The 27,865-nt window shown below is 37.9% G+C and overlaps 3 protein-coding genes across 3 annotated transcripts in view; 1 reads left to right on the forward strand and 2 right to left on the reverse strand.

Annotated features, from left to right (window-relative positions):
- Positions 1-98: 98 nt before the first annotated feature.
- Positions 99-8,603, reverse strand: LOC145466475 (ataxin-3-like). The gene is made up of 11 exons (XM_081450197.1): positions 8,507-8,603; positions 8,361-8,409; positions 7,227-7,342; positions 6,695-6,739; positions 4,819-4,904; positions 4,586-4,652; positions 2,936-3,023; positions 2,400-2,573; positions 1,736-1,790; positions 1,476-1,585; positions 99-736 (listed from the first exon to the last, which is right to left on the reverse strand). The coding sequence occupies exons 1-11, from the start codon at positions 8,528-8,530 to the stop codon at positions 678-680; spliced, it is 873 nt and encodes a 290-aa protein (XP_081306323.1). The 5' UTR covers positions 8,531-8,603; the 3' UTR covers positions 99-677.
- Positions 8,594-27,072, forward strand: LOC145466431 (E3 ubiquitin-protein ligase MARCHF6-like). The gene is made up of 30 exons (XM_081450148.1): positions 8,594-8,645; positions 8,862-8,961; positions 9,871-9,903; positions 11,610-11,650; positions 12,295-12,438; positions 12,919-12,991; positions 13,416-13,575; positions 14,050-14,197; positions 14,617-14,678; positions 14,807-14,839; positions 14,938-14,989; positions 15,156-15,214; positions 15,568-15,648; positions 16,242-16,270; positions 16,885-16,924; positions 17,901-17,975; positions 18,450-18,504; positions 18,849-18,997; positions 19,472-19,522; positions 19,733-19,833; positions 20,226-20,363; positions 20,792-20,843; positions 21,337-21,519; positions 21,918-21,987; positions 22,824-23,005; positions 23,530-23,664; positions 23,751-23,840; positions 24,153-24,285; positions 24,804-24,939; positions 26,032-27,072. The coding sequence occupies exons 1-30, from the start codon at positions 8,627-8,629 to the stop codon at positions 26,117-26,119; spliced, it is 2,712 nt and encodes a 903-aa protein (XP_081306274.1). The 5' UTR covers positions 8,594-8,626; the 3' UTR covers positions 26,120-27,072.
- A 136-nt stretch (positions 27,073-27,208) lies between these two features.
- The window catches only part of LOC145466523 (uncharacterized), a 1,950-nt gene continuing 1,293 nt past the window's right edge, over positions 27,209-27,865 (reverse strand). The window contains exon 1 of the mRNA XM_081450247.1: positions 27,209-27,865. This exon is cut by the window's right edge and continues 1,293 nt beyond it. Within this exon, the coding sequence (XP_081306373.1) occupies positions 27,666-27,865 (200 nt within the window). The 3' untranslated portion in view covers positions 27,209-27,665.

Raw genomic sequence — 27,865 nt, forward strand, 5'->3', positions numbered from 1 at the left:
TTCCCAACACAAGTCAGTGTTTTGAAAACTGCTACACCATTGGAAAATAAGGTGAAGCACATTTTTTATGCAAATTAAAGTGGATACAAAAATAATTAATATTTTAGTACAAGTCCTACAGTGTTGGGTGTGGTATTAAAGAGAGAAGTAAGCTTAGAGAATATGGGCTGGAATCAAAGGCTTAAAACAAAAAAAAAAAGAATGTCAAGCTACAATTTGAGGCAACTCACCAATAACAATAAATATATTAAACAAAGAAAAAGAAAAAGGTTCAATGGGGTTAAGGAGGCATGATAGCAAGTTGTATACATAAAGGCAAGTGGAAGAAAGGGCCAAAAATTTGTGTTCAGTGGATGGGTGGTCAATAAGGACGTGAAGTATAACAAGGCCGGCATGAGTAACAGTAAGCACTGATTCACTCACTTCATATCAATTATAATTATTATATTTCAACTATAATGGTTGCAGAGACACTCTGAATGGGCTCCAATGCAGTAACATTTATTTTTGGACAAAATTCCACACCTAGTTTACAATAGATCTCTTTTTACACACATTCACACCTTAGGACTAATTTTCAGAGTAGAGAAAGAAGGAAGGAAAAAAATGCTTAAAAAAACTGGAGGACTGTTACAAGCAATTTCATATTCTTCATTCGTTTGTTCATAAAGCATCTGCTAAATCTTCTCAAGAGACAGTTGAAGAGCAATCTGAAGCATTTCCTCTTCGGATAAATCTGAAAACAAGATAAGACAACATTGATTCAGCATTAAATATTTTAGTCAAGTATAAATTTTAACTAACATGGGTGGCAAGGTGCTCCTATGGTCGGCAGGTTGGACAGATAAAAACTGCCTGAGGCAATATCTGTTTTGGTCAAGTCAGATAAAGGGCCCTTAGTAAATAAAACCACCACTGACTCTGATCAAATTACAGTAACAAGATATAAGAGGTTTAAGAAGGGAGCCCAAAGCAACCCACCACGGCACTTTTCAGTGAGCCCTCAAAGAAAAAAATAAATAAACAAATAAATGAAAATAAATTTTTAATAATTATTTGATTAATGGTGGTCTCCTAATTTGCATCCAGCTGTTTGGCATTGTCATGCAGGGAAGGGAGCACTGTGTTCAACAACCTCAAAGGAGACTATAGACCAAGCTGATATATTTTTAGTTCCTGTGTATAATTTAAATTATGTGCGTTTATGTCATTAATTTAACACATTAATTACAGGCGTGGATCCATGACGGTTTCCATCATTTTATGGAATCACTCAGAAACCCAGGACAGAGGACTTTAGGGAGTTAAAATCCCCAACATTTCCTGGGAGAGAATGGCTACAGATCCCTTTAGAACCTTGTGCCTAATCAGCACTCATTGTTTTGTAGTTTTGATCACCATTTATTCTTGATCTGCAACCGAGTTGATACTTTTAAATGTGCCACTTCAAAAGTTTTTTTTGTTTATTAGTCTACCTGAGGATGCAGCCTGACTTGTGGGTGGACCTGGACCTGTCATTATTTGTTGAGATAAATCTGCTGTCACTGCAGTTGCGGTTGGATTGCCTGCTTGGTTTTGTTCTTTCCTACAAACAAAGTAGAAAGAATAACTTGTGGTGACCTAAGTCAATTTTGGCAAATGCTCAGGAGAGATGCAGTAGCTCAGCACAGGGAGGTGTAGTCTTCATAAACTGCACAGAAGAGCAGATGACAAACCTCAACATGTTCAAATTTACCTTGTAAAATATAGTTCTCTTCTTCTTCTTACTTCATCCATATCAGCTGGTTTGTCTGATGAACAAAACATTGCATTTTAATTGACCATGACCAAATTCTCATAATTGTAGTCAATTATCTGTAAAGCTAACCAGTACTAACAGTGACCACTCCCTGTTACATGGTCAGTTATCAGAGTCTCAAAATTCTTGCAAGAAACTGCAAAGAAAATCCTTATTAACTGGCCACCTACTAAAGTGGCCACAGCTACCTTTGGTTGTCCCAGTAAGGGTTGTCTATTGTCCTTACCCCTAATCTTAATTTAACACAGTCACACAGTTTGGTTTTGTTTTGGAAAGTCTCACATTCAAACACATGTTAACTTTAAAAGTAAATATATGAACGATCATATATCAATCAATCATGTCTTCACAAGTTAAGCGCCTTAATCATGTTTGTATTTGAAAAAAATTGACGTTTCTACTCAGCCTCATGCTCATTCCCACAAACTCTCGACTCACTCTTATTAAGCTGCCAACTCCTATTAAACAGCCACCTCCCATTTCCCTGAGGGTGGCCACTTAATGGGGGTTCCACTGTATTGCTAAACAAAATGTATGGAAAAAGGTGCCGAGAACAATATCTGGCTGGCAAAGAGAGAATATAAAACAACTTATTTTTTACCTTCACCTCCTAATCTAGTGGCTTGCTGAAGAGCAGCTGTTAAGTCTGATTTGTTAACATATGTGTGAGCTGTTGATTTTGAAGGCTTTTTCTCTGGCTTAGCTGGACACAGTTTTAATAACTGGTCTGCTTCACTTTCTGGTAATTTTCCCTCCACAACAAATATTGAATAACCTGTAATGCAAAAGGTATACTAGTGCCTTATGATTTGATGCTTGGAACTGATTACAAACAATAATATTTATTAATAATATTTTAAAACGTGATCCCTGGGGGTGTGGAGGTCTCAAAAAATGAAACATTTTAATGGAAGGTATGAAGATAAACTGGAATTTTCTGACCTTCCTCTTCACACACTCAAATTCTAATTATCTCCCACAAAACAAATATCTACTATCCACCCTGAAAAACTGTATGTCTTCAATATTGGCTGTATAGTGAACGTTTCACACACAAGGGAAAAGGTCCATTTACTCGGGCTAAATGACAGAAGGTCATAAATTGTAGTGACTGAAAAAAAGGTCAATTTTAAATACCTTCTGCCTGTAGTTGTGTAAGAAATAATGACAAGTATGTCTCTGTAATAAGTTCTGGTTTGGAAAGTAGCGAGTTGAGGTTAAACCACTGAAAAAAGTGAAAATTACAGATACATTAAAATACCATAATATTACCAGTCAACACCATAGCCAGCAAACAGGCTCACCTTTGAGTCACAAGCGCGAGCGGCAAAGAGCAAAGCAATCTGGCAGGAAGGAGACTGGTGAAGAGGCTCCAAGAAAGTGAGCCTGCCCTGATCTCTCTAATTTTTTTATTTCTGCTTCATCTGAGCAAAGTGAAATACCATTGGTCGAAAAGCTGGAAAGACGAGAAAACTGCCAATCTATTATGTCTGATGATGAGTGATTAAATCCCCATGGAGTCGGTAATTTACTGCACAATAAAAAACAAGTCATCCACATTTTGAGTCAGAGGAAGAGCTGAGTGTGCATTTTACTGATGTTTTAACAAAGTTCCAGTCTATTTCTGGTTAAATTTCACACTAAAGAGGGACCAGGAAATAGCAGTTGAAAGTATGTTAATGACTCAAGACATACTTGTCATGTTGCCGACTGCATATGTGAAAAGTAGTTTAATATTACAAACGTATGTGATTACAAGCGGGCAATGAAACAACACTGACAAAGGCGCTTGCCTGTTTACCAGTATCATCAAAGACCAGATTGCCAAAGCACAATCACTTGGAATCAAGTGTGCATCCTTAGTAGACATAAACTTTGACAGTTTTTCTTCAGCAAAACTTTATCAACAATGGATATCACGCCTACATGTTGTTACGAAAAGATTTACAATTTTCCTGAGAAATCTGAGCTGCCAAAGTTCATACTTCCGGTGAAAATTAATTGACTTATTGTTTTCTGCAGTTTCCAGGGTGGAAATACAAAATTTGCAGAGATCAGAGCTGGCTCACTTTCTTGTCTCGCAGCTTCACCACTCGATTTTGTGCTCGCGGCTACGCCACACACACTTGTGCTCCAATGTGAGCCTGCTCGTAGGCTATCAACACCATTTCATTGGAGTCTCACAAATCAGAATGGGTTTGACGCTGTTTTAAAGATCGAAACATTGCACATTTCAAGGAGTGCCACCCAAACATGTGGAACATTTTTCAGAGAGAAAAATGTTTAAGATCTGTTTAACAGTAAGGAGGATGATTGACATAAAAATAACAAATACTAAAGTTCTGCATTATTAATATTAAGTCATTTTCATGCCCAGTGGCAGGCACAGTATAATAAACAGAGAATCAAGGACTCCCTGTTTATGAAATAACTGGGTAGCCACATTCTTTTTTATATTATCTTTTAGCTACAAGCTACACAAATGAGATCCTTTGCAAAGTCTTTAATGAACTTAAAAGGATTCAGTACCATCATGATGGGGTTTTCAATTAAGCAGGTGGGATTTTGTTAGCCTCATAATTTATTCATGCGCAAAAAAAGTTAACATGACTACTTAACAAGGTGCAGGCAGCTGTTATATGGCACCTAACACAGTTACTTAAACACATTATAAATTAATGAACTAGTATGTTAATTGGACAAATCAGCTCTGTGGTGTCCAAACCCAAAATGCTCTCTTTTGACCAATAATATTACTGACAAGAATTTCACATTTCATATCATTACCTGATGACCAAGTTTTCTAATTGTCAGCCAGTGTTGTTGTAAGTTACATATAAATGCTCTCTGGTTCCTAGTTTAAGATAAAACAGATATAATAAATTACTTATTAATTCTTTTTTTAAATTTAGTATTTGCAACTCTTCAGAATTACACTAGCACTGTAACTGTTGCACTAGTTTGTCCAACAATTTTTAAAAATATTTAACATTAAAATATAATGTACCATGAAGGCTTACTGAGGTTTTTCTCTGGCCTGCCTGGCTTCAGGACTTAGGAAAGGAATCAGTTCAATACCCCATACCCTGAGAGCATTACATATCACCTGAAATCAACAACAAACAAGAAACTACTGAGACAAAATTGCTGTTAATATTTCAATTTAGCACTCTCCTTCCAATAACAGGGCTGTGCTCTAGAAGTGCCAGGGTGCCACAGACAACTAACTTTTGCCTTTGGGCGACTGGAAAAACTTACTTTCTTCTGGGCATCCAAGATTTCTTGGTTGGGAACCTTTGGGCTCCTCGTAATTTTTCTTAGACTCTAGCCTTGAATAAGCACCCCCTTTCTAATAAGTGCTCTCCCTTAAGGTTACAGTATACCTTCAGATCGGCAATTTTTTTCAAATTTGGATTTTTGGTTCAAAGTAATGGTCGAAGAGTAATCTCTAATTTCTGAAAACAAAATTGAAAAAAACCTTATATTGGCGGAGAAATGGAGGTTTTACGTTATGGCTGGAAGTAAAAGTTCCCTCTTGATTGACAGCCCTATAACGTGTATGCAATCAACCGAGACAATCAACCAATGAGTGAAGAAGCGAACGTTGGCCTCGCGGATGAAGCTACGGACGTATCAAGCGGGCAAAAAGATCGAGTCAAGAGAAGAGAAAGGTTGTGTAAAATTTGGGAGCTTGACAGCAATAACAGCGATGTTTACAGTGACTCTTTTGTTGAGTTCGATACTGATGAATCGTCCAACTCATTGAGATCCATTGGAATATTATCCATCCACATTTGCTCTGCCGCGCTGTCTTTAGTTTGTTCTCGTCGCCCAGCTACTCTAGCGTTCATATCCTTTTTCGTCTTCCCCATTTTGCCAAACCAGCTTCAAGAAAAACCCAGCTGCAGAAAAATTATCTCTCCGCCTTGAGTGCATTGCAAAATGCAAGGTTTTTTTGGAGATTCACGCGAAAATTTCACCGCCAGTTAATGATAGTAAATTTTCCAAGCGCTGATTGGCTCAGTGATCTGAGAACCCAGTTGAAGGCATTTCTAGGCGGAGTTTGTTTGCAAAGCAAGATATCTTTCTTAGCGCTGTTTTCTCGAATAAATTTTTTCACCTGAAGCAGACACTTTAAAGATTTACAACTCAAAAGGAATTTGTTTGTTTGCCCTCAAATTTGGACAGTAGCTAGATTAACATATAAAAAACAAAAATGTGTCTGCAAATTGTTTATTTCGAAATACTTTTTCTCCGAGAGCGATTTTTGTACGATCACTTCACATTTTTTAAATCCTATTTCAAAAATGTTCTGTAACTTTTTACTGCAATTGAACATGGAAAAACGCAGAAAAAAATAAAATGGCGAAAAACAAAATTCACTTTGCCTTGTAGCTTCCAAAAGGTGATTAGGATGCTTGCATTTAGTGGCCGTGAAAAAATCGGCAATTCATTTTATTTCAAAATTTTTAGTATGGTTTGATAGCCAGCTCTATAAGCTTTAATTTGATATAGGGGTTTAGGTATCTACAGCTTAAATTGGACGCGCTACATCGCTTGGACGTGAGACACCCCTGAAAGGTATACGGTAACCTTAAAGTGTTGATTTTCATAAGATGAGTGTACTACAAAGTATATATTGACTGTGTGTGTAATGTTTTCATCTGAACATAATTTTGGATACACTGATTTGAAACAAACAACACAATGATTATTTATCACTCTTCAGAACAAAATTCTGGAAGGCTTAAAATCTTTGAATTATGGTCTTGGAACCTCAAATCATTATTTTCAGCATAACAGTGAATTTCTAAGTTCTGTACACAAACTACTGGACCTACGCATCTCTACAAGGCCCAAGTTGAATAGTGTTTGAAATATCATAAGATTCCTTACCTGAATAGAGAAGAATCCACTATCATCCATATTTGAGGATGGTTGCTGATTAAATCAAATGACAGTACATACCACTTAATAGGCACTTAGAACTCACAGATTATAACATAGTCTGCATACGAACCAAGTGTCCCATCAGGCTGGAGCTTATCCCAGTTTCTGTAGTATGAAGTGGCTAGGAGTATTTCTACTCCCCCTGGATGGCATGCTAGTCCATCACAGGGTTACCCCCAGCATTAAATTCATTGGTACCCATTATACACCTGGGTTGAGAGAGGCACTGTGAGAGTAAAATGTATCGCTTATGAACACAACACAAAGCCCAGGCCGCTTGATCTGTAGACAAGTGCACAAGCTAACAATGAACCCACCGCACCTCCCAAAAAAACATAGAACAAGCAAATAATGGTCAATACTAGTTGAATTAGTATAAACCTACAATGGCCATACATAAACCTACAATAGCCTCATGGAACAAAGCATTCTGTCCATTGTAGGGAGGTAGCCACTTGAAGAGGTAGTATGGTAGTACCTTAAGAAATTCTTGATAATCTTGCGAGGTAACATCTCCCTCTGCCATTCTCTCTCTTTCATCTTCATCTAGCTGAGTTGCTATATCTGCTAGATCTACCGCGGTTAGGTAAGGACCTGAAATATAGAGAAGCCAAGTGTGCAAGAAAATGTGCTATTGGATTGGGATGGGTCTTTGACCTACTAGCTGTTTTAGAGGTGGGTCTTGAAACCTAAATTTTGCCCATATCCCACTTCCCAGTCTATTTTTATGTAAATCCAGGTCCCATCATTTTCCATTTTTTGTTCATGATTTCCAGTCCCAGTGAACTGAATCCCATTTTACCGGTGAAAAAAAAAAGGCAAATCCCCTTTACCACGATGATTACACCTTCAGGCCCCTCTCAGAGGGATATCAGGTTCACCCTTTTAATAGTCTGTTGAATTCTTAGATCAATGGTTTGGCTTTTGTTCACAGTTCTTTTATTGTAATGAAGGGGATCAGAGGAATCAGAACCAAGGGTAAAAAACCTTGGAGGGCGTTGTTGTGGGAAGGGTATGGGAGGTGAGAGAAGAAAGGCCAGGAAACTAGAAAGGAGAAGTGGGAGAAAACAGCAAAATGTTGCTCCTCCCTAGGGAAATAGCCACTGAACACTGGATTTGAATTGGCCTTTATTCAGTTGCATGGTATAATGAGCAGTAAATGGCCCCAAAACGTTAAAATATTGATGGTTGAAGTGAAAGAAAAGTCACCACTGTCTAGTCGATCATGGGAGAGTTTGGCATGTAATGTTATGCAAATTTCTTTTCCTCAAACACCTTGGAAAACCCCCTGACAGAACGAAGTCTTTAGTTGGAGGAAACCACGTACAGTAATAAAAATCAAAACAGGCTAAGTGGTGTTAATAAAAATTATGACAAGGTTTACACACTGTCACTTCAAAATAACGAGCAAGGTACACAGTGAGCCTGCCGGCCAAATTAATTACGGTGTTTCTTCTCAACTTAAATTGTGACCAGTAGAATCAACAAACGGATTTCATTCCTAATCCATCACGAATCGTATACGACACAAAAGCTTAAACAGTAATTAAGCTTAGAAGCCATACAAGTACTGTACAAAAATAATTCGTTTCAAGTAAGCTAATTAACTCACCTTGTAATAGCGCATTGAGGCAGTGCTGTGCACACAGAGAGCCTTGTTGCTACATTAGGAAAACAAAGCTTTATTACCAATCGTTGTTAACGCATTTATGTTTTTATAAACTGGAAAACGAAACAGGGATTGAAGCAAAACATTACCTTTTCGTGGAAGATTGCATCCATATTTACTCTTTATCCAAGCGGAAACTGCGAGCGCCTGGGGCGAGCGAAAGTGCATTGCTTCACAACCCAGAATAGTCTTTGACGAAAGGAAACAAGATGGACGAAGTACACGAAGGTGGGATGAACTATGGCTGTATCTACTTAATTGTATCGTTTTATCGAGAGCTAAATAGTTATTCTTGGAGATTTAACTTGACTCTTCTTGAATATTTCAAAGATTACGCTAAATCGTTCCTTTCTTGTTGAAAATGAAAGCCTTTTAGAGGTCAACGATCTCTTGTTTGTGTTGACGCACAGTTTTGTAATTGTCTTGCTTCTCCTCTTCCTTTAGTCGACATATGCAGGGTTTGTCGAGCTGAAGGGACACATGATAAGCCATTATACCATCCATGTATCTGCACCGGAAGCATAAAATATATACATCAGGAATGGTACGTAAGCTCAATTCGCTCACTTGATGATCGATCTAAAGCTGGGTAAATATCGTTGATTAGAAATGATTGTGGACAGAAAGTGACGAACTAATTACACAGTTTCACAAAGTGTACAACATTTGTTTCAAGCTTGAAGAAATTTAAATAGAATAAAACCGAAAATTCTTGAATATTTAGAAGGCATCCTATGGTTTCCAACCAATATGTTGCTGTCAATATTATCGGGTCGGAAGTTTTAAGGACCCGTTGACTGAACACTATGGGTTACTCTAAAATGAAAAACAAAATGTGATGGTGTTTATTTAGTATTTATATAGACACGAATTCTTTTTTCGATTTTTGATAAGAAGCTTCGTTTAGACTCTATTTAACTTAATAAAAGACCCAGAGCCACGCATGTACATATATTAGGCTGTCAAGGAACAGGAAGGTTCTCAGACTGAAAGCTGTCCACAGCATGAACTCCAGGCCGTCTGTAACTTTTGTAGCTTTGATGTTGTGTAATCATTTAGCAAAGGGCAAAAAATGATTGCACAGTAGTCACAAGCGACTGATTTTAAAGTGCAGCACTGTTCTTTGAAAAGTTGTTTTCGTGATCATGGCATAATGTGCTAGTGTAGGCATTATTTTATTTATTATTGTGACATGAGAATAGTGAAAAACTAAAAATGTAGTTGCTCATCCTCGATTCAGCGCATATTACCCAAGGAATAAAAAGTCAGAGTGTTTTGTAACATTATGGCTTTAGATTTAGTGCTTATGCAGTAAATTCTGCATGTTTTATGCTCAGATTATACTGCCAAATGTAGAGTACATACAGAGCCCAAATTGATATACTTTAAGTATTAGCCTCTTCAAACCAACTAGGTCTGGTTGTTGCTGATTCCTGCTTCTATTCATTTACAGTCTGGTTCAATGGCTTAAACACAGCAAAAAAGAGTGAGTATTCATTCTTTACCTGGATTTCCTCTGTTATTATTTCGTTGTTTTAAAGTAAATAAGTTAATGTCTATGTATACATAAAATAAATTAGAGAACTGGTATGGACAGCTTACAAAAATGTGGAAAAAGTTGAATCGCAATTAACTGTTCTTGTAGACGCAAGATGTTCATATTTGTTTCTCTTGTCCTTTACATACAGTAAGCTATATTTAGTAAAAATTCATGCTTGTTAGTAAAATCAATGTATATAAAAAAGCCCAACCATGGAAATCTAGTTTTTCTGTGTAAGGGTATTTCAACACGTCCAAGCCAGGCAGATGATTGTTTGGTGCATTTAAGTCATCACGAGTCCCAGTTTGATCTCTGGACAGAAGTCTTGTATTGTATTCTAGAGAAAGAAGCCTACTCACACAATGTCTCTCTCTAATATGGGAATATACAGAGTGTAAATGGGTGCCAGTGACCTTAAACAAAAATGCTGGGGAACGAGTGGATCAGACAAGTATCCCTTCCTGTCAGTAGTAACAATAATTTACTTACTCATAATGACAGACTTATCTACATATAATAGCTATTTCTATCAACTTGAAATTTGATAAACTCAAGGTAAATTACCCACCGTGACTAGTTTGTGAAGTGGACTTTTCAAGCGTCTTCAAGCGTCTCTTTTTTGTTCTGACAATTAAGGACTAATGATTGAAAGGTCAACATCACAAATTCATTGTGGCAGGTCATTTCCCTTTTAACTTCAAGTTGATTAATAGCTACATATTTTACTTGCCCACCAATACACCACAACCTTTGGTTTCTTTAGAAAACTGTTATCAGTGGTAACTTCACTTAAGGTCATTCCTCACATTTGCATTGCGCATCCTTACTGCGCATAATTTATGGCGTCATTAGCACGCGCTCGTGCACGCGCATATTGAAAACATGACGGATTTGCCTTGATATTGAGCTCTGTCAGTTGAAAAATGGCTCTAGCTCACCAACGAGCACGGGCACCCCAATTTTTTTTCCACTCATTGTAATCAACTAATCATAAGCTTTGCGTGAGAAAAGACTGATCTAATTTCTATTGCTGAAAATTGAATAAATAAGAAAAATAGCAGATACACAGTGGTCTTTTCTATTTGGCAGTCGGTAACCACGTCAAGAAATTTGGGTCAAATTTTTAACCAAGGATTAAGCTTTCTGTCTGAATCAAACTTAAAACGTTTATTTGTGTCCGACACGATGTATTGACTGTAGTTTAATGCATGTTCTTATGAGTCCGGGCTCACAAAGATGTTACAATTACTGGGAATGCGTTCTTATAATAAGCATTAAATAATGCCAAAATGGGGCATTTTCAATGCCTCACTGCTCCTTAATGAGCATGGGCACCCCCCTTTTTTAGTTTGAACAAAAATCTATTGTCACTTTTATTTCAGAGGAATTACCTTAATGACCATACACAGTATTAATAGCTACGTATTTTACTTGCCCACCAATACACCACAACCTGTGGTTTCTTTAGAAAACTGTTATCAGTGGTAACTTCACTCAATGACCATACACAGTGTACAATGTATGACCCATTGATTTTCCTAGCCCATCACTATTAAGAAGCAGTAAGCTTCTTTCAGTGTGAAAACTTAATGGTTGATATGGTATGTAATATCTTTGGAGTTAACCTATTTCTTGTTTGTTGTCTGTTTCAGGTATTGTGAATTATGTAATCATCGGTTTGCTTTCAAACCAAGTAAGTACCTTGTACAAGATTATTGATCATATAATGTAACTTTATGGGACTTACATTACATTTCATCTAAAAGATATGTAAAGCACAAAGTTCTCTAGTTGTAATTCAAGTATGAATTTCAAGAAAATAAATATTTCAAAGTTGTCCGTCTGTTGCATTGTCCCTCAATCTAACTACCTGTCTGCTTCATATTTTAATGTTCATTTTACTAGTTATTCATCCATCCATCTATCTGTTCATTCATTCATCCATGAATTCAATCATTCATCCTTTATTTATCCATTCATTTGATTTTGTTTATACATGCATGCATTCATTCTTTCATGCATCTGTTGTAGGTCAAAATGAAATTCAGGTTAAAATGATTTTAACCCAGTTTGATTCTCAATTTCCATTGTGGTCTAACCCTAATTATTCATGAACCATGAATAATTAGGGTTAAGAGACAAAGGAATTTCATTTTAACCTATAACACATCCACTCATTCAGTCACTTATTTTTTGTGTTCATTCCTTTTGTTACAGTGTGTAATAAGTGTATATGTTTATTGTTTAGAAGTTTAAATGATCTTTGTACAGTATTTGCTGTATCATTTAATTTAGTAATGAACCTTTTTTTGCTTCTCATCAATTGCCATTTGACAGTTTATGCACCAGACATGCCAAACAGACTTCCTGTTAAGGACTTTGTTGGTGGCTTAGTAACAAATATTCTTAGAGCTCTTAAATACTGGCTTCATTACACACTTGTGGCCCTAGCTTGGCTTGGAGTGGTGCCTATTACAGCATGTAAGTGAACCCTCACTTTGCTACACTTCCGTTTAATATTTAAATTATCAAATGTACCCATATGTAGGCTATATAATATTTAGGGAATAGTTAATGTGGTTCAGGGTATTGTAGAGTAAGCACATGGAAATTTTTAACAGCTTGAAGGAAGTCCATAGAGAAGCACAAAAGTGCAGCCAAGTACTTGTCTTGTGTGTTTGTAACTAAAGAACACACATCAAGAAACAATGTTTTTTTACTATTACAAAATAATACTCAAGAAATTGTACACTCTTGTTCATTATAATTATGTACAGTAAACTGTTACAACATACAGCATGTTTATAACATAGCTGTGTATTTATGGAGCGATAACAAACTCAAAGTGACCAATAATTTTGTAGCATGTGCAATTCCTTGTCTTATTTTCCTTTCTTTTCTTTTTTTTTTTCTTTTTCTTTTTCTTTTTCTTCTTTTTTTTTTTTTTTTTTGCTGTTTTAGATCGCATATACAGATGCCTGTTTGCTGGATCTGTCAATTCACTTCTTACTCTTCCTTTAGATATGTTATCAACGTAAGTGAGAGCTATTTCTTATTGTACCAGCATACAATGGACTATCCTTGGACTATCAGTGTTCTCCATGGTCCTCCATGTGCTCCATATCCAACTGGCAAGAATCGCCATGTTAGCAGTTCTGGGTGTACCGGTTACCCTTGATATTAAATGTGATTTTTCAAGATAAGGAAATGTAAATTTGAAACTGTCCTCATAAGGTTTTCTTAGTAGCATTTTTCTACATTTTAGTAAGCTCTCCAGGCGGAAAATATTATTAATGGTCATTAATGGTCAGCAGGTCAATATTCTTCATACATGATGTCTTTATCTTTTAAGATGTCTTTTTCATTTCTCAAGTTTCACAATTTACCTCCAGTTCAGTTGGTTTCTCTAGGGCTCTGAGGGTTACTAATTAATTGTGGTTGATATCTTTGTCTTGTAGTGAAAATTTATTCTCAGACTGTATACGAGGGTGTTTTGTGGTAGCTTGTACATTATGCGCATTCATCAGCTTGGTGTGGTTACGGGAACAGATTGTGATGAATGGTGGTCCAGAATGGCTGGAGCCCAATGTTGTTGATCCACTTCCCCAAGTTAATGCTGTAAGTTGATCAAGGGCATATTAAGCTAATACACTTCAGAGGTATATGCATAGCTAAGTTAAAGAATTTCACTGCCAACATTATTGTACAATTACATAGTTTGACTGTATCAGGAAATTATGTATACGATAATATCATCTTTTGTATTGTAGTTCAATTAAATTTAGCTTTACATGGTGCTGTTACCAGTGTTTTTTTCTTCATGGCAATTACTTGAAAACTGAGTCAGCCAGCATTGAAAAATTAGTCGGTGGCCCATGTTTTGTGTGTAGTGGCAGCAAGTTTATTTAATAGGACTCACCATGTATATGTTGTAGGTCAAACTGAAATTCATAAAATTCCTTTGTCCTCTAACCCTAATTATTATTCATGGAAGACAAAGGAAATTGAGAATCAAACTAGGTTAAAATCATTTTAATCTGAATATCATTTTGACCTACAACATACATATTCATTACTATTTTGTTGCTGCAGGTTAATAATGATGCTGGGGGTGGTGCTGGGGATGCTGCTGAGGGTGTTGGGGCTGGGGAAAATGTTAACAATGCACAAGAAGCACCAGAAGAGGAAGACAACAATGGAGCCAATCAGGATGCAGAAAATGGAGCTAACAATGGAGATGGTCAGTACTAACAAAACTAACAGCAGAGGGAAAATTTTTGTGTTTTTTAATTCATGTATTTGCACAGTAAGAACATTGATTACTCAAAGAATGTGCTGGTATGCAGGACTGTAGCTAGTAGCAGGAAAACCGAGGTGCTTGCCTCAGTCATTGTTTTTCATTTTTGTTGTTTGTAGCAACTTAAGTATTGACATTTTCTCAGTCATAATTTTCTCTGGCTATAGCCCTGGTATGCTAAACATGTTTCTGAGTTTTTTAGTCAATGTTCATCTTACAGCTCAGTACTTATGGTAGTCAACTGACCTCTCTTCAGGGTTCCAATGAGATACATTTTCATGGCAAGGTGCAAGAAACTTAAACCAAACCTTCAGTACCTTTCTCTTAATTTGTTAGGAACATTGCTTTTGTTGTTCTTGCAGACGATGGAAACTGGAATCCTGTTGAATGGGAAAGAGCTGCAGAGGAACTTACATGGGAAAGGGTGAGATATCTCACTTACTGCTTTCTAAAAAGAGTCAGGTGGGGTTGAGTTTACAAAGTTCAGTGACAGCCTGACAAGTTAATAATATTACTAGCTACTCAACGTGAAATTTTTTCCTCTCTTTGCAGATGCTTGGGCTGGATGGCTCTCTTGTATTTTTGGTAAGTTTGCTTTTAGATTAGTGGAGCAGGTGTTTCAATGACTGTTAAAACATTACTCCTTTGAAATCCTTATGAAACATTTTGACTTTCCTTTTTAGGAGCATGTCTTCTGGGTGGTTTCTCTAAATACATCCTTTATTCTGGTCTTTGGTAAGTAACCTTTACCTTACGGTCATTATTAATTTTGGTACATGTATTAAAACTGTACTCATTGTACTGTACATTTGATTGCTTTATGTCACAGTACTGTAGATTATGTCGCTTATCTTCTGGTTACATGTTGATTGTAACATGCATGGCTTGTTTTATTTTACAGCCTTCTGTCCTTTCCACATTGGCCAGTTCACAGTCATTCTCTTGTCTCTTGAAGAAGTGGTAAGCAAGAGCTTAAAAAACCCTTTCATGATAATTTATTAATAGATAAGATTTGAAATTGGTTTGAGGTACAGAGGAACCTCTAGTCCAAGTCGTAAGGTTGTAGCTGTAATCTCTGTTTAAAAAATTAACCACACAATAAGAGCTTAGAAGTGAAATGAATGAAAGGAAGTGCCAAACAACTATTATGTAAGCATAAGGGTTGTGGTCTCTATAAATGAATAATCCTACTTGCTTCTTTCTCTTAAGTGTGTCATGTACAATGGATAACTCAATCAGTAACATATGTGTATGTATCTGTTTTCTATCAAGAGCTTCATCAAATGAATGGCTTTTTTATCCTTATTTTGCAGTTTCAATCATCCAAATTTGAAGGCCTATTAACTGCTGTTTTGGGCTATGTGATTATTGCTTTCTCTCTTATATTGTGTCATGTATCCTTTACTGTAAGAAACTAAGAATTTATTGTGCAGCGTTCCAGACAAGTGAGGGGTCTCAGGTCAAAGACCCAACAAGATCAGCTAATTGACCTGACAAATTAAAAGAACATTTATAATGGTTTGGTGGGATCAGTGGGAATTGAACCATTGGAATTCCTTATTGACACCCTGCCTTAAAAAATTATCTGGAACCCTGATTATGACCGACTGTTTACCAGCTGTTTAGGTTAAAGCTGCTGTTTTATTTGTCTGCAGCAAGTCAATGAGCAGAGTCTCTTAAATTCTATTCAGTCATCAAAATACCTTAAAACTGTACATAATAGATTGCCTTAATACATAATTTATTTTTACATCATTTTATGTAGACAGTACCAGATTTCAAATTAAACCAATTTTGGCAGATTTATCAAGTATGCAACAAAATTCAGACCTGTATGCAAATTTTTAAGAAACCTCCTTTCAATTGCGATAAATCAAGAATTACCTGACAGTTATTTTAAAATATGGCAATGCAATCCATGTACATGTACTTTTTTGTGTTACACTACAATAGCAGGATTGGAAAAATTCCTTGACTCTGTTTTCAGAGTGTAGCATCTCTTTGTGGATTAAGAAGGTAATTACTGACTCAATATTTCTCCTATTAGAGCTATTAAATTTATTTCTGCTTGCTTTTAGGAAAGCAGCTATTTACTTACTCCTGTTACTCCTTGTGCGTTGAATCAGATAAAGTTGTAAGAATTTTAGAGCAAACATTTGGGAAAAGTTTTGAACTGATAGTATTGTTATCAATAGTAATTGTCATCAGCTCTGACTTGCCCCTAGTCTTCTTCATACAGCGTGCAGCACAGCACAAGGTGAGAAGTGCAAGTTTGGGAAGAAAGGGGTGCCTTACCTTGTATTCTCACCTCATCAATCTCCAGATTGAGTGGTGCAGATGTGAGGCCTAGTTTTGGTAATCTTTATATGTTCTGAGCCACAACACTTAACTCTCACAGTGGCTCTCTCCACTCAAGCAAATGAATGGGTAGTGCACGACAAACTGTTAGCCGAGGGCAACCTGACAGAAATGCTCTGGGGTTCCCTGGCATTGGCTGACATCCCATTCAGGGGAACTAGCAATGCTGGTTGTCATGTCAGTTCAGAAACAACAGGGTGCTGATTTTGTAAGTTATACTGGATGTCATATAACCAATGCATACTGAGTGCTATTTTGTGTTCTTTCTCCAGACCTAAAAGAATATTGGGGTTGTGTTATGTAGTAGTCAAAGTAAGTATTTTAATCAATTTTGAAATTTTGTGCTGAGCAATGAGCTACTCAAGGCTATTTTAGAATCAGCTCCAACTTGGTGTTTCTGCAAAGTTTTGGTAGATGAGATGGAGATTTGATGATATTTAGCAATTTCAAATTTGCGATGTTAAGTTTATGTGGCTGCTGATACAAACAATAGTAAAAATTGTTAAAATGGTACTGTTTGAGTGACAAAGATGCTGTTGTTGACCTTAGTACCTGAATATTTGATCATATGATGGTATACTAATCACACACTGTCAGACTAATTTTAGCAATATGATTTAGTCTAAAGTAAGTTATAATCAGGTGAAATTCAGATCATTTTTTCAAACAGTTGTCTGAAGTGTTTACCTAACATTTAATGAGACAGTCACAGCTGTATTCAGAGTGTCAAAGGTTTCTTTTAAGGCTGATTTTCACTAGTGACAAAGTCAGAGTTGGAGTCATAGTCGAAGTCATAAGAGCACTTATGACCTAGCAAAAAAAAAAATCAGAGTCATAAGTGGAGTTGTAAGCTCTCATGGATCAGAGTCGGAAGAATCAGAACGTTTCCATTTCTTCTGATTCTATTATTATGACTCAGTCACTTGTGATCCATCGAAAACTAGATTGTCAGAGTCAGAAGTAGAAGCAGGAGAACAACCAACCAATCACAAGGCGTGGAATCAAGCATTGTGATTGGTTTATTCTTCCGCTATTACTTCCGACTCTCACAATGTAGTCTTAGATCACAAGCGACAGAGTCAGTATTCTACATGTACTTCCGACTCTGTTATGATTTTCACTAGATCATAGCACTCTGCACCTCATATTGCAACTCCAACTACCACTCTCACTTGTGAAAAGCAGCCTTTAGAAGATAATCCTTTACATGTATAACACATATTTTAACACATTTTGTTGATATATCACCGTGATTCTTACAATAATGTTTTGTAACTTTTCGTTGCAGGTTTCACTGTTAATGTTGGTAGAGATTGGATTGTTTCCATTGGTGTGTGGATGGTGGTTAGATGTGTGTTCTCTGGTAAGTGACGTCCTTACTTTGATAAAAACAACATACACTGCATTAGACTACTTGTGAATGAATCATGTGCCTTTACTATCTACCCAGATCACTGCACTGAGCTGGTTGCATGTTCCATAACCTGTGATGGACTAGCATTCTTTTCAGGATGAAGTAGTAGGAATTATAGTCTGTTGATTGATGCAAACAGAAACCTACATACTGTAATCTGTGCAGGAAGCACAGACTTCATCTTTATGGCATGACTGAGCATTATTTGGTTGACTGCAATTCTATTTTTACCATTACAAATGTCATGAGAAGTGAAACAAAGAACTACATCCTTGGGATCACTAAGCTGGAACCTTCTATTAATGGTAGTTCCATCCTCCATCACACTGACAGAAAATCTGACTGAGCTAGCCGGCGATTATGACTGACAGTAGTGATGTTTGGGCTTTTTTGTTAATAAGCTCAATGTTATTGTCCTTTTAGTCACTTTTTGGAGCCACTCTGAAGGACAGGCTTATCAGTGTTGATTCAGCACCAGGTACTGTAATAGTTGGTATTTGTAGTAATGATTCTTTTGTTTTTCTTGAAGGAGATTTTATGCTTGTTTATGCAATATGCGCATAAGGAGAAATCTGGGTCAAGAGTTGTCTTGCCATAGTCCCTTGCATGTTTCTACACTGTTATTACACAGAATGAGATAAAAGGCATGCAATGCATGTAGAAGGGTATGTAGCCTTAGCTCTTTGCAAACCCATTATACACGAAATGATGATGATGACGATGACGATAACAATGACGATGACAATGTTGATGATAATAATAATGTGGTGCGCTATACATATTTACATTTTTTACCAAGAGACTACTGTTTTATTTTCCAAGGTACAGCCATGTTTCTTCACTGGCTTGTTGGCATGGTTTATGTGTTCTACTTTGCTTCATTTGTGCTCCTGCTCAGAGAAGTCCTCAGACCAGGTGTCCTGTGGTTTTTGAGAAATCTGAATGACCCTGACTTTCATCCAGTTCAGGAGGTGAGGAAGTCCTTTAACACCAAGTAAACTGAGAGTTGTCCATTTGTTTAGAGTTTCACTTAGAGCAGGGCTTGACTCGTGGAAAGTGCCAAATTTGATTTGTTAATGTGACCAGGACCTGCACTGAGTGTTCTAAAAAGAGCAACCTTTTTTCAAAGATAGCTTTTGTGCATGGGCTCCACTTATATGGAAGACTGTGTCTAACTTTGTAATAATCACCTGGCCCTCAATAGGGTGATTCCTCATAAATATTGTGTATGTGTGCATGCTAATGCATTGTGCAGTAGGGATGCACAATGCAATTCTGAGGATTGAACTCAAAGTTTAACAAGTTGACATCAGTTTTCATGCGTCTGTCCTGTTATTGATCATGAATTTCGTCGTGGATCTGCAGACTACATCAACATTTTTCCCTTCTTCAACATTTTTTAGTTTATTTCCATTTGGAAATGAGAATTTTGTGTATAATTTCAGATGATACGGCTCCCAGTTTACAGACATGCAAGGAGGTTCTTGCTATCCCTGGTGAGTTTTTGTAATTGCCTTTATCGTCTTAATGTCCAAGTTACAAACCAAGACATGTGATTGCTCTAGTGCACCAGTCCTCCTAAGATAGTGTGAGATAGTTTCAAAATTAGACATCCACCAGTGTAAATAGCGCTTGTTTTATGAACTGGTACATGTAGTTTCTTAGAAAATGATCGTAACTGAAATGTTTTGTTTTTTCTCTTTCAGGTTGTTTTTGGCACCACAGTGCTGTTGATGATGTACCTTCCTGTCAGGCTCATCAAATGGCTTCTGCCTAACTTCTTGCCTTACAATGTCCAGTTATCCAGGTCAGTTCCAAACCAAGTTTCCTGTAAGCAACTTGTTGGTTACTGCAGTTTTGTGAACCTTCTTTTAGTGTGAACGGTGATCAGCGTCAATTTTCTCCATGCTGTGCCAACTCATTATTTAGAAGACAGGGAAATATGGGAAATAATAAAGGCTACAAAATTTTTTTTGGTGTGCCAGCAAATTCAGAATAAGATTCAAACTAGCATAACAAAAGTAGAGAATATGATTTTGAAATTTGGACTTGAGCAGACACAAGTGAGATTACCTTCTGAGGTCCGGTTCACACTATGCCAGAGCAATTTGAAAACGCAGCTTTATTTAATACAGAGTTAGGCCTACCATCCCAAGTTTCTTTTTATCTCAAAGGAGGTTTATGATGTTTTTGTTTCAGTGAGGTGCCAGTCAGTGAATTATCTCTGGAGTTGCTTCTTCTGCAAGTTGTGTTACCAGCATTGTTAGAGCAAGGTCATACTCGTCAGTGGTTGAAGAATGTCATGCGTGGCTGGGCTGTGGCAGCTGCATTTATTCTGTAAGTTTCCTAACAACTAATGAATGATTTGATTTGATTTGATTTGATACTTATGTCAAGGTTTCGCTTTAACATTAATACTGTCTTTTGCATGTTTTATTGTTATCACTCCTTGATAACTGGTTCATGGTTTGTGTTTAAAGCTTGCAGTTTGTAGGTCAAAAATACAAAAAAGCACCTCTGATTTCTGACCTCTTGATCTCTTGACCTCTTAACTTTCTGACCTCTTTACAACGCTGTCTCCTTTGAATGAGCAATCAGGATCCGTTTGTTGAAGAATTATTCAATGCTAACGCGAGATAGAGATGGAATTTCTAATTTTGAATCAAAAAAAGTTGCAAGAAATGAAGGACTCAAACAAAAGTTGATTCTACTCCTCTTTTGTTGAACAACTTCATCCAGAAGTTTCGTTTTGGCTCTTATTGCAGAAATCTTCGATCGTATCTTCTGGGAGATGTGCCCTTGGATGGTGTAGCAAATGTAAGTTTTCAGCAAGTTGTTATCAAAGATATATTTATTGACATTACTGAGTACAATTGTAGACATTTGTTTCTATTTCTCACTTAAAACTGAGTCACAAAGTGGCAAATGTTTCACTTCAGTCGAGGAGAGAAGAAAGTAAACCTCTGGGACCAGGGTAGGCCAGTTGAAACCAAGTCAGTCCGGAAAACAGAGATGTTGAAATAGCGCAATCTGATCAAAAGGCCATTTTTGAGTTGCCTTGTGCCTCTGTATCAAAAGGAGTCTCCCCTTACAGGTTCTTTTTCATGCAAATGAAACTCATTTTCATATCGAAGGTTATGTTTGAGGACTCGTTTTGAACCAGAGGTACAAGATACCCGGAAATGTCCTATTAGGTTTGCGTCATGTTGGTTCATGTTCTAATTTGTAAAACAGCGCAGAATCCAGTTGTCAACTTCAATGTGAACATCGGGAACTTTGGAGTGTATTGTCAATATTCCCATTCTTTCAGGTGTATGGTTTACATTTGAATAATCGGAACAACCAACGAAATGCAGGCAATGTCCCTCAAGTTAATGTCGCTGGCCAGAATGCAGTGCAGGCTCCACCGCCGTTTGGTGGTCACGGTGCTGGTGAAGGGGGAGCGGCTCTTGGATTTCAGCCTTACATCAGACCACCCATGTTTGTGTTCAGGGTAAGTGTTAAGCACATTTCCTCCTTTAGCAATCTACTGTACTTGAGGGTTTTCACCTGAGACGTTGCTAAGCAAGGTAAGAAATCGACTCTCCCTCAAATAAGTCCACCTCTTTTGTAGTATATATATTGAGCCCAATTCCCTCCCTCCCCCACCTCCTTACCCCCCCCCCCCTATCTATCATAAGCCTAGGATTACGGTGAATTTAAAGCTGTGGGGTAACCCTGCGATGGACCAGCATCCCATCCATGGGGAGTCGAAATACTCCAAGTCACTTCATGCCACTGAAACCGTATGAGAGATTTGGTCCAATGCAGGCCTTGCCAAAGGATTCTGAAGCTGAAAAGAGAGGAAAGGTGGCATTTTCTAATAATGTGTTCTTGTTTCTTGTCCCCCAGATTCTACTGCTTGTCGTATTGATGTGTATGTCGCTCTCTCTTGCAAGTTTCGTGTCTTTAACTGGCCCTGGTGAGTTGTGGAGAAATCTTTAAAACATGGTTTTGAGGGATGTAATTATGTGTTGTCAACATTGAGCAAAGGTGAGGACATGCAAAATATCTAGCAATCGACATGGTCCTCGTCAACAATCATAACAATGCTTGTAGATCGTTCTAAACGAACCTATTTTATCGCAGAGGTTTTTTCTCCGAACTGGTTAACTAAACAAACCTAATGTTGCTCGGTTTCTATGCACTGATGTTGACATCCTTACCTGCAACGCAAAACATGCCATTGTAGTTTTTGTTTGTTTGTTTTTTCAAGTCATCCTTAGAGAGCGATTTTCTAGTAATTCTTGTAGAACCAGGTTCTTGATAATTGGTCAAACGAAACAGTAGTTGAAGAACACAAACAATGCCCAAGCCCTAAGAACAAAAGACGTGCAGATTAACAGGAACGAGTCAAAATAGAGGTTTTGAAGTGGTGCAGATCAACCACAACCCGTGCCAAGCGCGGGAAAGCGCGCGTCAGCCAAGTCATGATTGGTTTTGCTCCTGATTGGTCAACCTCGTTCCCAGGGTCTTTCATGTTCACGCCCTGCCGGAGCGAGAGAGGATGTTCTCAATTCTCAAAGAAGCACGTGACCAGACCCAACCAGGGTCTCTCCTCTCTCGCTCCGGGAGAGTAGGAAGATAAGAGACTTTGAGAACGAGGTTGTTGATTGGTTTAAAACCCGTCGTGTTTGTTCTGATTCGCCGGAGCATGTTACTTGATATTTTTAGCAAGTTATAGAACTGTTATGAACAGCTCACCTCTAGCTCTATAATATGAAACTATGCGTTTTTGTTTTTTGTTTTTTTTCCCAGTGTCCATTGGCCGTAGCGTGATGCTGTTGTGGATGGGTGATGCGTCTGTGCACGAGCTGTACACTGCAGCATGTGGTCTCTACATCATATGGCTTGTGTGTCGAGTGGGAAGTGTTCTTGTCTCCTGGGTGCCTCTTGGTTGGAAGGGTGTGGCCATGAAGTTCTTCGAGTGGTTTCTCTTGGTAAGTTATCTTTATCTTCATTGTCTTTTCAGAGTTCGGCATATCCGAAGAGCTTTCGATCCTTAGTTTACTAATCAATCAGTGGGCAGTTAGCGCGAGTTCTGACGATCGTACCGAACATTCTTCCGTCAGATGATTAGCTTGATCGTGCTGCCCGTAACTCAGCGACTTCTCCATGAAAATCGCAGCATCAGTCAAATTTAAGACGCATTGTGGTGATGTTGAGAGAAATCACTAATGTTCAGTAGTCTTGGGAATTTAAGTACAGACCTCAAGTCAGTTCAGATTTATTTCATAATTTTACTAAGGTTGAAAATCGTAAGAAAGGTAATAAGGGCCCATAAGGGAACAACGATGGTTAAGGTTAGGGAGTACTGAGAAGGATTACGAAGGAGAACTTAACATGGCCGTAATTACATTAAACTTTATGTACGTTTACATTAGATGTCGTTCATATTTGGAGCTTACTGTACATAAATTATAAATGAACTCACTTCATTTTAAAGTGTTGTTTTGTTTTTTAGGGTCTCAAATGTGTTATTGTGGCTCTTGCCCTAATTGGCTTGGTACCTTTGTTGCTGGGCCTACTGTTTGAGCTCGTTGTGGTTGCACCTCTACGAGTCCCTCTTGATCAAACTCCCTTGTTTTTCCCATGGCAGGTGAGTGAATGAGCCATTCTTCAAAGCACGCGAACTTTATGTACCGGTCCCTTACTGAGGTTGGTGTCTGTTTTGCTCTATATTAGGACTGGGCTCTGGGCGTGCTCCACATGAAAATCATATGTGCGGTGACTATGATGGGACCGAATTGGTGGCTCAAGGGAGCCTTGGAACAGGTTAGACACCAGTTTTATTGCAGCCAGCTTGGTCTATTTCGCCCGGTAGCAGTGCATGTAGCTTGCCAATACAGCCGCCTCTCATTGCTGAAACCGGCCCCCTACGCGGACGGCCTTATGGCTCGTCACGCAATTTTTTGTTGGGGCGGAAAGATTGCGTGACGAGCCATAAGGACATCTGTGTAGGAGGCCAGGAGCGTTGAGAAGCTGTTGTATTTGCAGGCCATGCTGCTCGCTGATGATAAAGGAATAGGAAGTCAGTTACCCTTTTCTTTCTGATTTAACCAGTTTGGATTTATCGGCTTTGTCCAGGTCTATCAAGATGGTGTTCGGAATGTCAACGTCATGTTCATTTTCCGTCATGTGACCTTACCCGTTGTAACTTGTCTCCTATTGGCTGTTTCGTTCCCTTACGTCATCGCTGCTGGCGTGGTACCCATATTTGGTGAGTATGAATTGTAGCATGTAGTTTCAAAATTCAGTGAGTAACTTTGTTTTCAAGGACGCCTTGTCTCATTATATTGGGATTAAGTTGTAAGGAAACCTTATTCCCCAGCGAAGAAAAATGCAAACCGCTTGATCTCTTCTAGTGTAGCAAGAGTTATATAGTACTTGAACTTTAGATTGTTCAATCATTGAGTTTTCTTGAGTTCATCGTGAAGAACAACAAGGGCACAATGGAAGCTCTTTCATTCTGGAATCTCTCTAGCCTTGATTAGTAAAGTTCTCCTGCGTCTTTACGGCTTAGTTTGTAGGCTAGCCACAGATCGGCCTTTGCTGTCTCTGGAGCTTTTTTCAGTTTTTTCTCAACTGGGAAGAGCAGAACTCCAACGGAGGGCAGAAATACCTACTACGGCAGTTGTTACCTTTTCAACTTTAAGCTGAAAATTGACCACCGACACACCACAACAGAATCGTTTCACAATTTTCACTAAGATTGTTGAATTGTACTGCTTTTTTCAGTGCGATCGCCCGAGACCGCCCTGTTCTGTCTCCGTCGTATTTATCCGTTCTTACTGGCCATGTTCATCTTAATTGTGGGCTTCATATTCCAAGGACGACAATTTCGACTTCTCTACGAACGCATCAGGAATGATAAGTAAGTGACATTGTAAATTAGTTCATGTCTAGCTCTCTTTGTTGCTCCCAGTATTCCCTTTTTTGTGTCATCATGGAAATCAACAAACCGACAACCTTTCGTAATGTTAAGAGCATTTTAGTGCGATTTTCCTGATGGCGTCATTTGACTGCAACTACCAGAATCCTTCACTTTTTCTGTTTCTTATGCTAATTAGGACAATTGTTATTTAAACCCCACTGGGAATTCAAAATTTCAATAATAAAGAAAAAACGAAAGAGTAGTGATAAGTTAATAAAGATGGTGAATTTTAAGCTCGGTAATGAAATGTGAAGGTGAATTAATCAACATGGCACGAGCGTGGGACAAAGAAAAATTCTGAGTCCCCGACAGGAATCGATTAATTAATTAATTGATTAATTCACCTTCACATTTCATTACCGAGCTTAAAATTCACCATCTTTATTAACTTATCACTACTCACGATGAATTCGATAGCGTTGATCCTAGCAGTATGCAGGACACCTATCATATATGAACTCAGTTAAATGACCTTGCTCTCCATGAGTTCTCGTAGCTCAGTGGATAGAGCGCCCGCCCGGTGTTCGGGAGGTCATGGGTTCGATTCCTGTCGGGGACTCAGAATTTTTCTTCGTCCCACGCTCGTGTCATGTTGATTAATTCACCTTTTCAAAAAACGAAAGAATTCTGGAATTTGTAGTCAAATGACGATAACGTGCAAATCTGCTATTCTGGGACTATAGGTCATTCCCGAGTTGCTTTTTGCCTCTGTGTCAAAACGAGTCTTCGCGGCTTCCGCCTACAGGTCCATTTTCTTGCAAATCAAACTCATTTTCATATGAAAGGTTTTGCTTGAGGACTCGTTTTGAAACTGAGGCACAAAGTAACTTCAGCTGAGGATATAGTAACGTCATTATCAGGGAACTAGGTGCATCTTACTTACACCTCGTTCTCATGTCTATTTTCTGTTGCTAAAAGCAAGGCCAGCTCGGCAATTCATCTAGGAAACTCGAGTATCTTGAAGTAAATTTCAAGGCTTTTGTCTCAAAGGTAGTTAACTGAGAGAAACCACTTTGTATTGTTTTATTTCAGATATCTTGTTGGCCAAAAGCTAGTTAACTATGAACATGGCAAACGCCCAGCCAAGGCTGCAACTAAACCCAAAGAAGATGCCGAGTGAATTGAGCTCACATGAAACCATTCATGGCATCAACTGTGAACTGCACGTCACGCAACTCTTCTCCTTAGTAACGTCTTCAAATCAAGAAGCGTTGCGTGACTGCGTGACAGTCCAAACAATTACCTCAATGGCTCATTATAGAATTGAATTATTTAGAAAAATAACCAGAAAATATTACACAAAGTACCATCCTCTTCAGGTCCGTGAAATCCACGGTAAGAGCTGAAGAAAATGAAACACAAAGATTTATTTATTCCCTCCTAAAGGGCGCAATAATTGTTTGAAAATCGGTAACTTTAACATTACCCACTTTAGTTTAAAAATGTATGTTGTCTTTATAGCAAGTGTTGATAATTTTGTTGTTACACATACTAATAAAATTAAGAAATGTAAATAAAAGACTTTAATGTTTCAGACGAAATGGGGAGTTGATTTATTAACGACAATTTAGTTTTGTGGTAGAGCTTGAAACAACTACTACTGTGCTGCGGGTTTTGATTTAGAAGTTTGATCGAAAATTGGACATAATAAATAGTGGAGCAGTTGGTCCCATTTCTCATCTTCGCGGGACGCGGGTGATCGTCACGGGATACGGGTACCCCGGAATACATGTACAACGACACGTGGCGATACGCCCGGGCCGCGAAGACTATTTACTGAGTCGAACACCGTTTGATTGTTTGTGTTTCGTTGTTTTAGTTGTGGTTTTGTCCATGTGGTTTTTAGGAAGAGTTTTCCTTTTGTAAATTTAAATTCAAATTCGTCTACAAGACTGGGCAAGCTGTTAGTTTATTAAATCTTAATGTATAGAGATTAAGTGTAAATACAAGTCATGGGTTTAATATTTTGGTAGACAGAATTTGCTAGTGAAGCTATCTCGTGAAGCTTGTAGGGAAAATAAATCTCTTAAATAAACTGTCCTCATCTCGCACAGTAATTCGACTCTTGATTGCCTGTAATTGAGGGTACCATTTCATATTTGTAAGATTTATGTAAATTTAAGCTAGTTTTGGTTGTCAATATTGTTGCTTTCGTGCAGGGAATCATGAAAACCACTGTATACGAGAACATTTTTTGAACTTTATTTCACTTCGAGTCTTTTTTAGTTTACTAGCGTAAAGTTTCTTCAGTTTTTTTACTTCCGTTTCTCTCTGCCGATGAAAATATTGGGCGAATAATAAAATGGAGAATTTCCATCACCAAAACCAAAGCTTGCTAATCTTTGGTCTATTTTTAACTACGCTCGGGTTTCCTTTACTTGTATTCGTCTAGCGCAACTTTAATTACAGTTAAAACATTCCTCGATTCTCATCTTCAGGCCCGCTGAAGTAGAGAATTTCATTACAAAATTTGGCGAAATGTATCGATTATAAAACTGCTTCTATTTTGTCACTAATGAAATAGATTCATGCGAAGTTTGATGCCGTAAAACTCCATCTGAATTCATAACTTGTTCATTAATCTCTAGTCTTTACAGGCGCTGCGTCAAACTGTGTATCCAAAATCTCAGAAAAGGTATTTTCTTTAAAAAATGTTATGACATCCCTTATTTCGATGGTACTAAATTCGTCGATGGTTGCTTCAAAATATCTTGGATCTTTCTGTTTTTCATACAGTTTGTTTTGACTTCATTTGAAGACCCCTCGATATTCGTAGCGTTACATATTTCGGGTATTTCCATGTCTTCTTGAAGCGAAGAAGGCGACAATGGTTCTTCGTCCGAGCGCGGCGATCGTAGGCCCCAGT

This window comes from Orbicella franksi, chromosome 13, assembly GCF_964199315.1.
Source record: "Orbicella franksi chromosome 13, jaOrbFran1.1, whole genome shotgun sequence".
In the NCBI taxonomy this organism is placed as follows: Eukaryota; Metazoa; Cnidaria; class Anthozoa; order Scleractinia; family Merulinidae; genus Orbicella; species Orbicella franksi.

Excerpts from the sequence above, each read along its gene's own strand:
- LOC145466475 (XM_081450197.1), bottom strand. The coding sequence starts at position 8,530 with ATGGATGCAATCTTCCACGAAAAG. Across the intron at positions 6,740-7,226 it reads ATTATCAAGAATTTCTTAAG|CAACCATCCTCAAATATGGA; the intron begins GTACTACCATAC and ends TGATTTAATCAG. Across the intron at positions 4,905-6,694 it reads GTGGATTCTTCTCTATTCAG|GTGATATGTAATGCTCTCAG; the intron begins GTAAGGAATCTT and ends TGTTGATTTCAG.
- LOC145466431 (XM_081450148.1), top strand. Across the intron at positions 11,651-12,294 it reads TCGGTTTGCTTTCAAACCAA|TTTATGCACCAGACATGCCA; the intron begins GTAAGTACCTTG and ends GCCATTTGACAG. Across the intron at positions 16,925-17,900 it reads TGTGTTATGTAGTAGTCAAA|GTTTCACTGTTAATGTTGGT; the intron begins GTAAGTATTTTA and ends TTTTCGTTGCAG.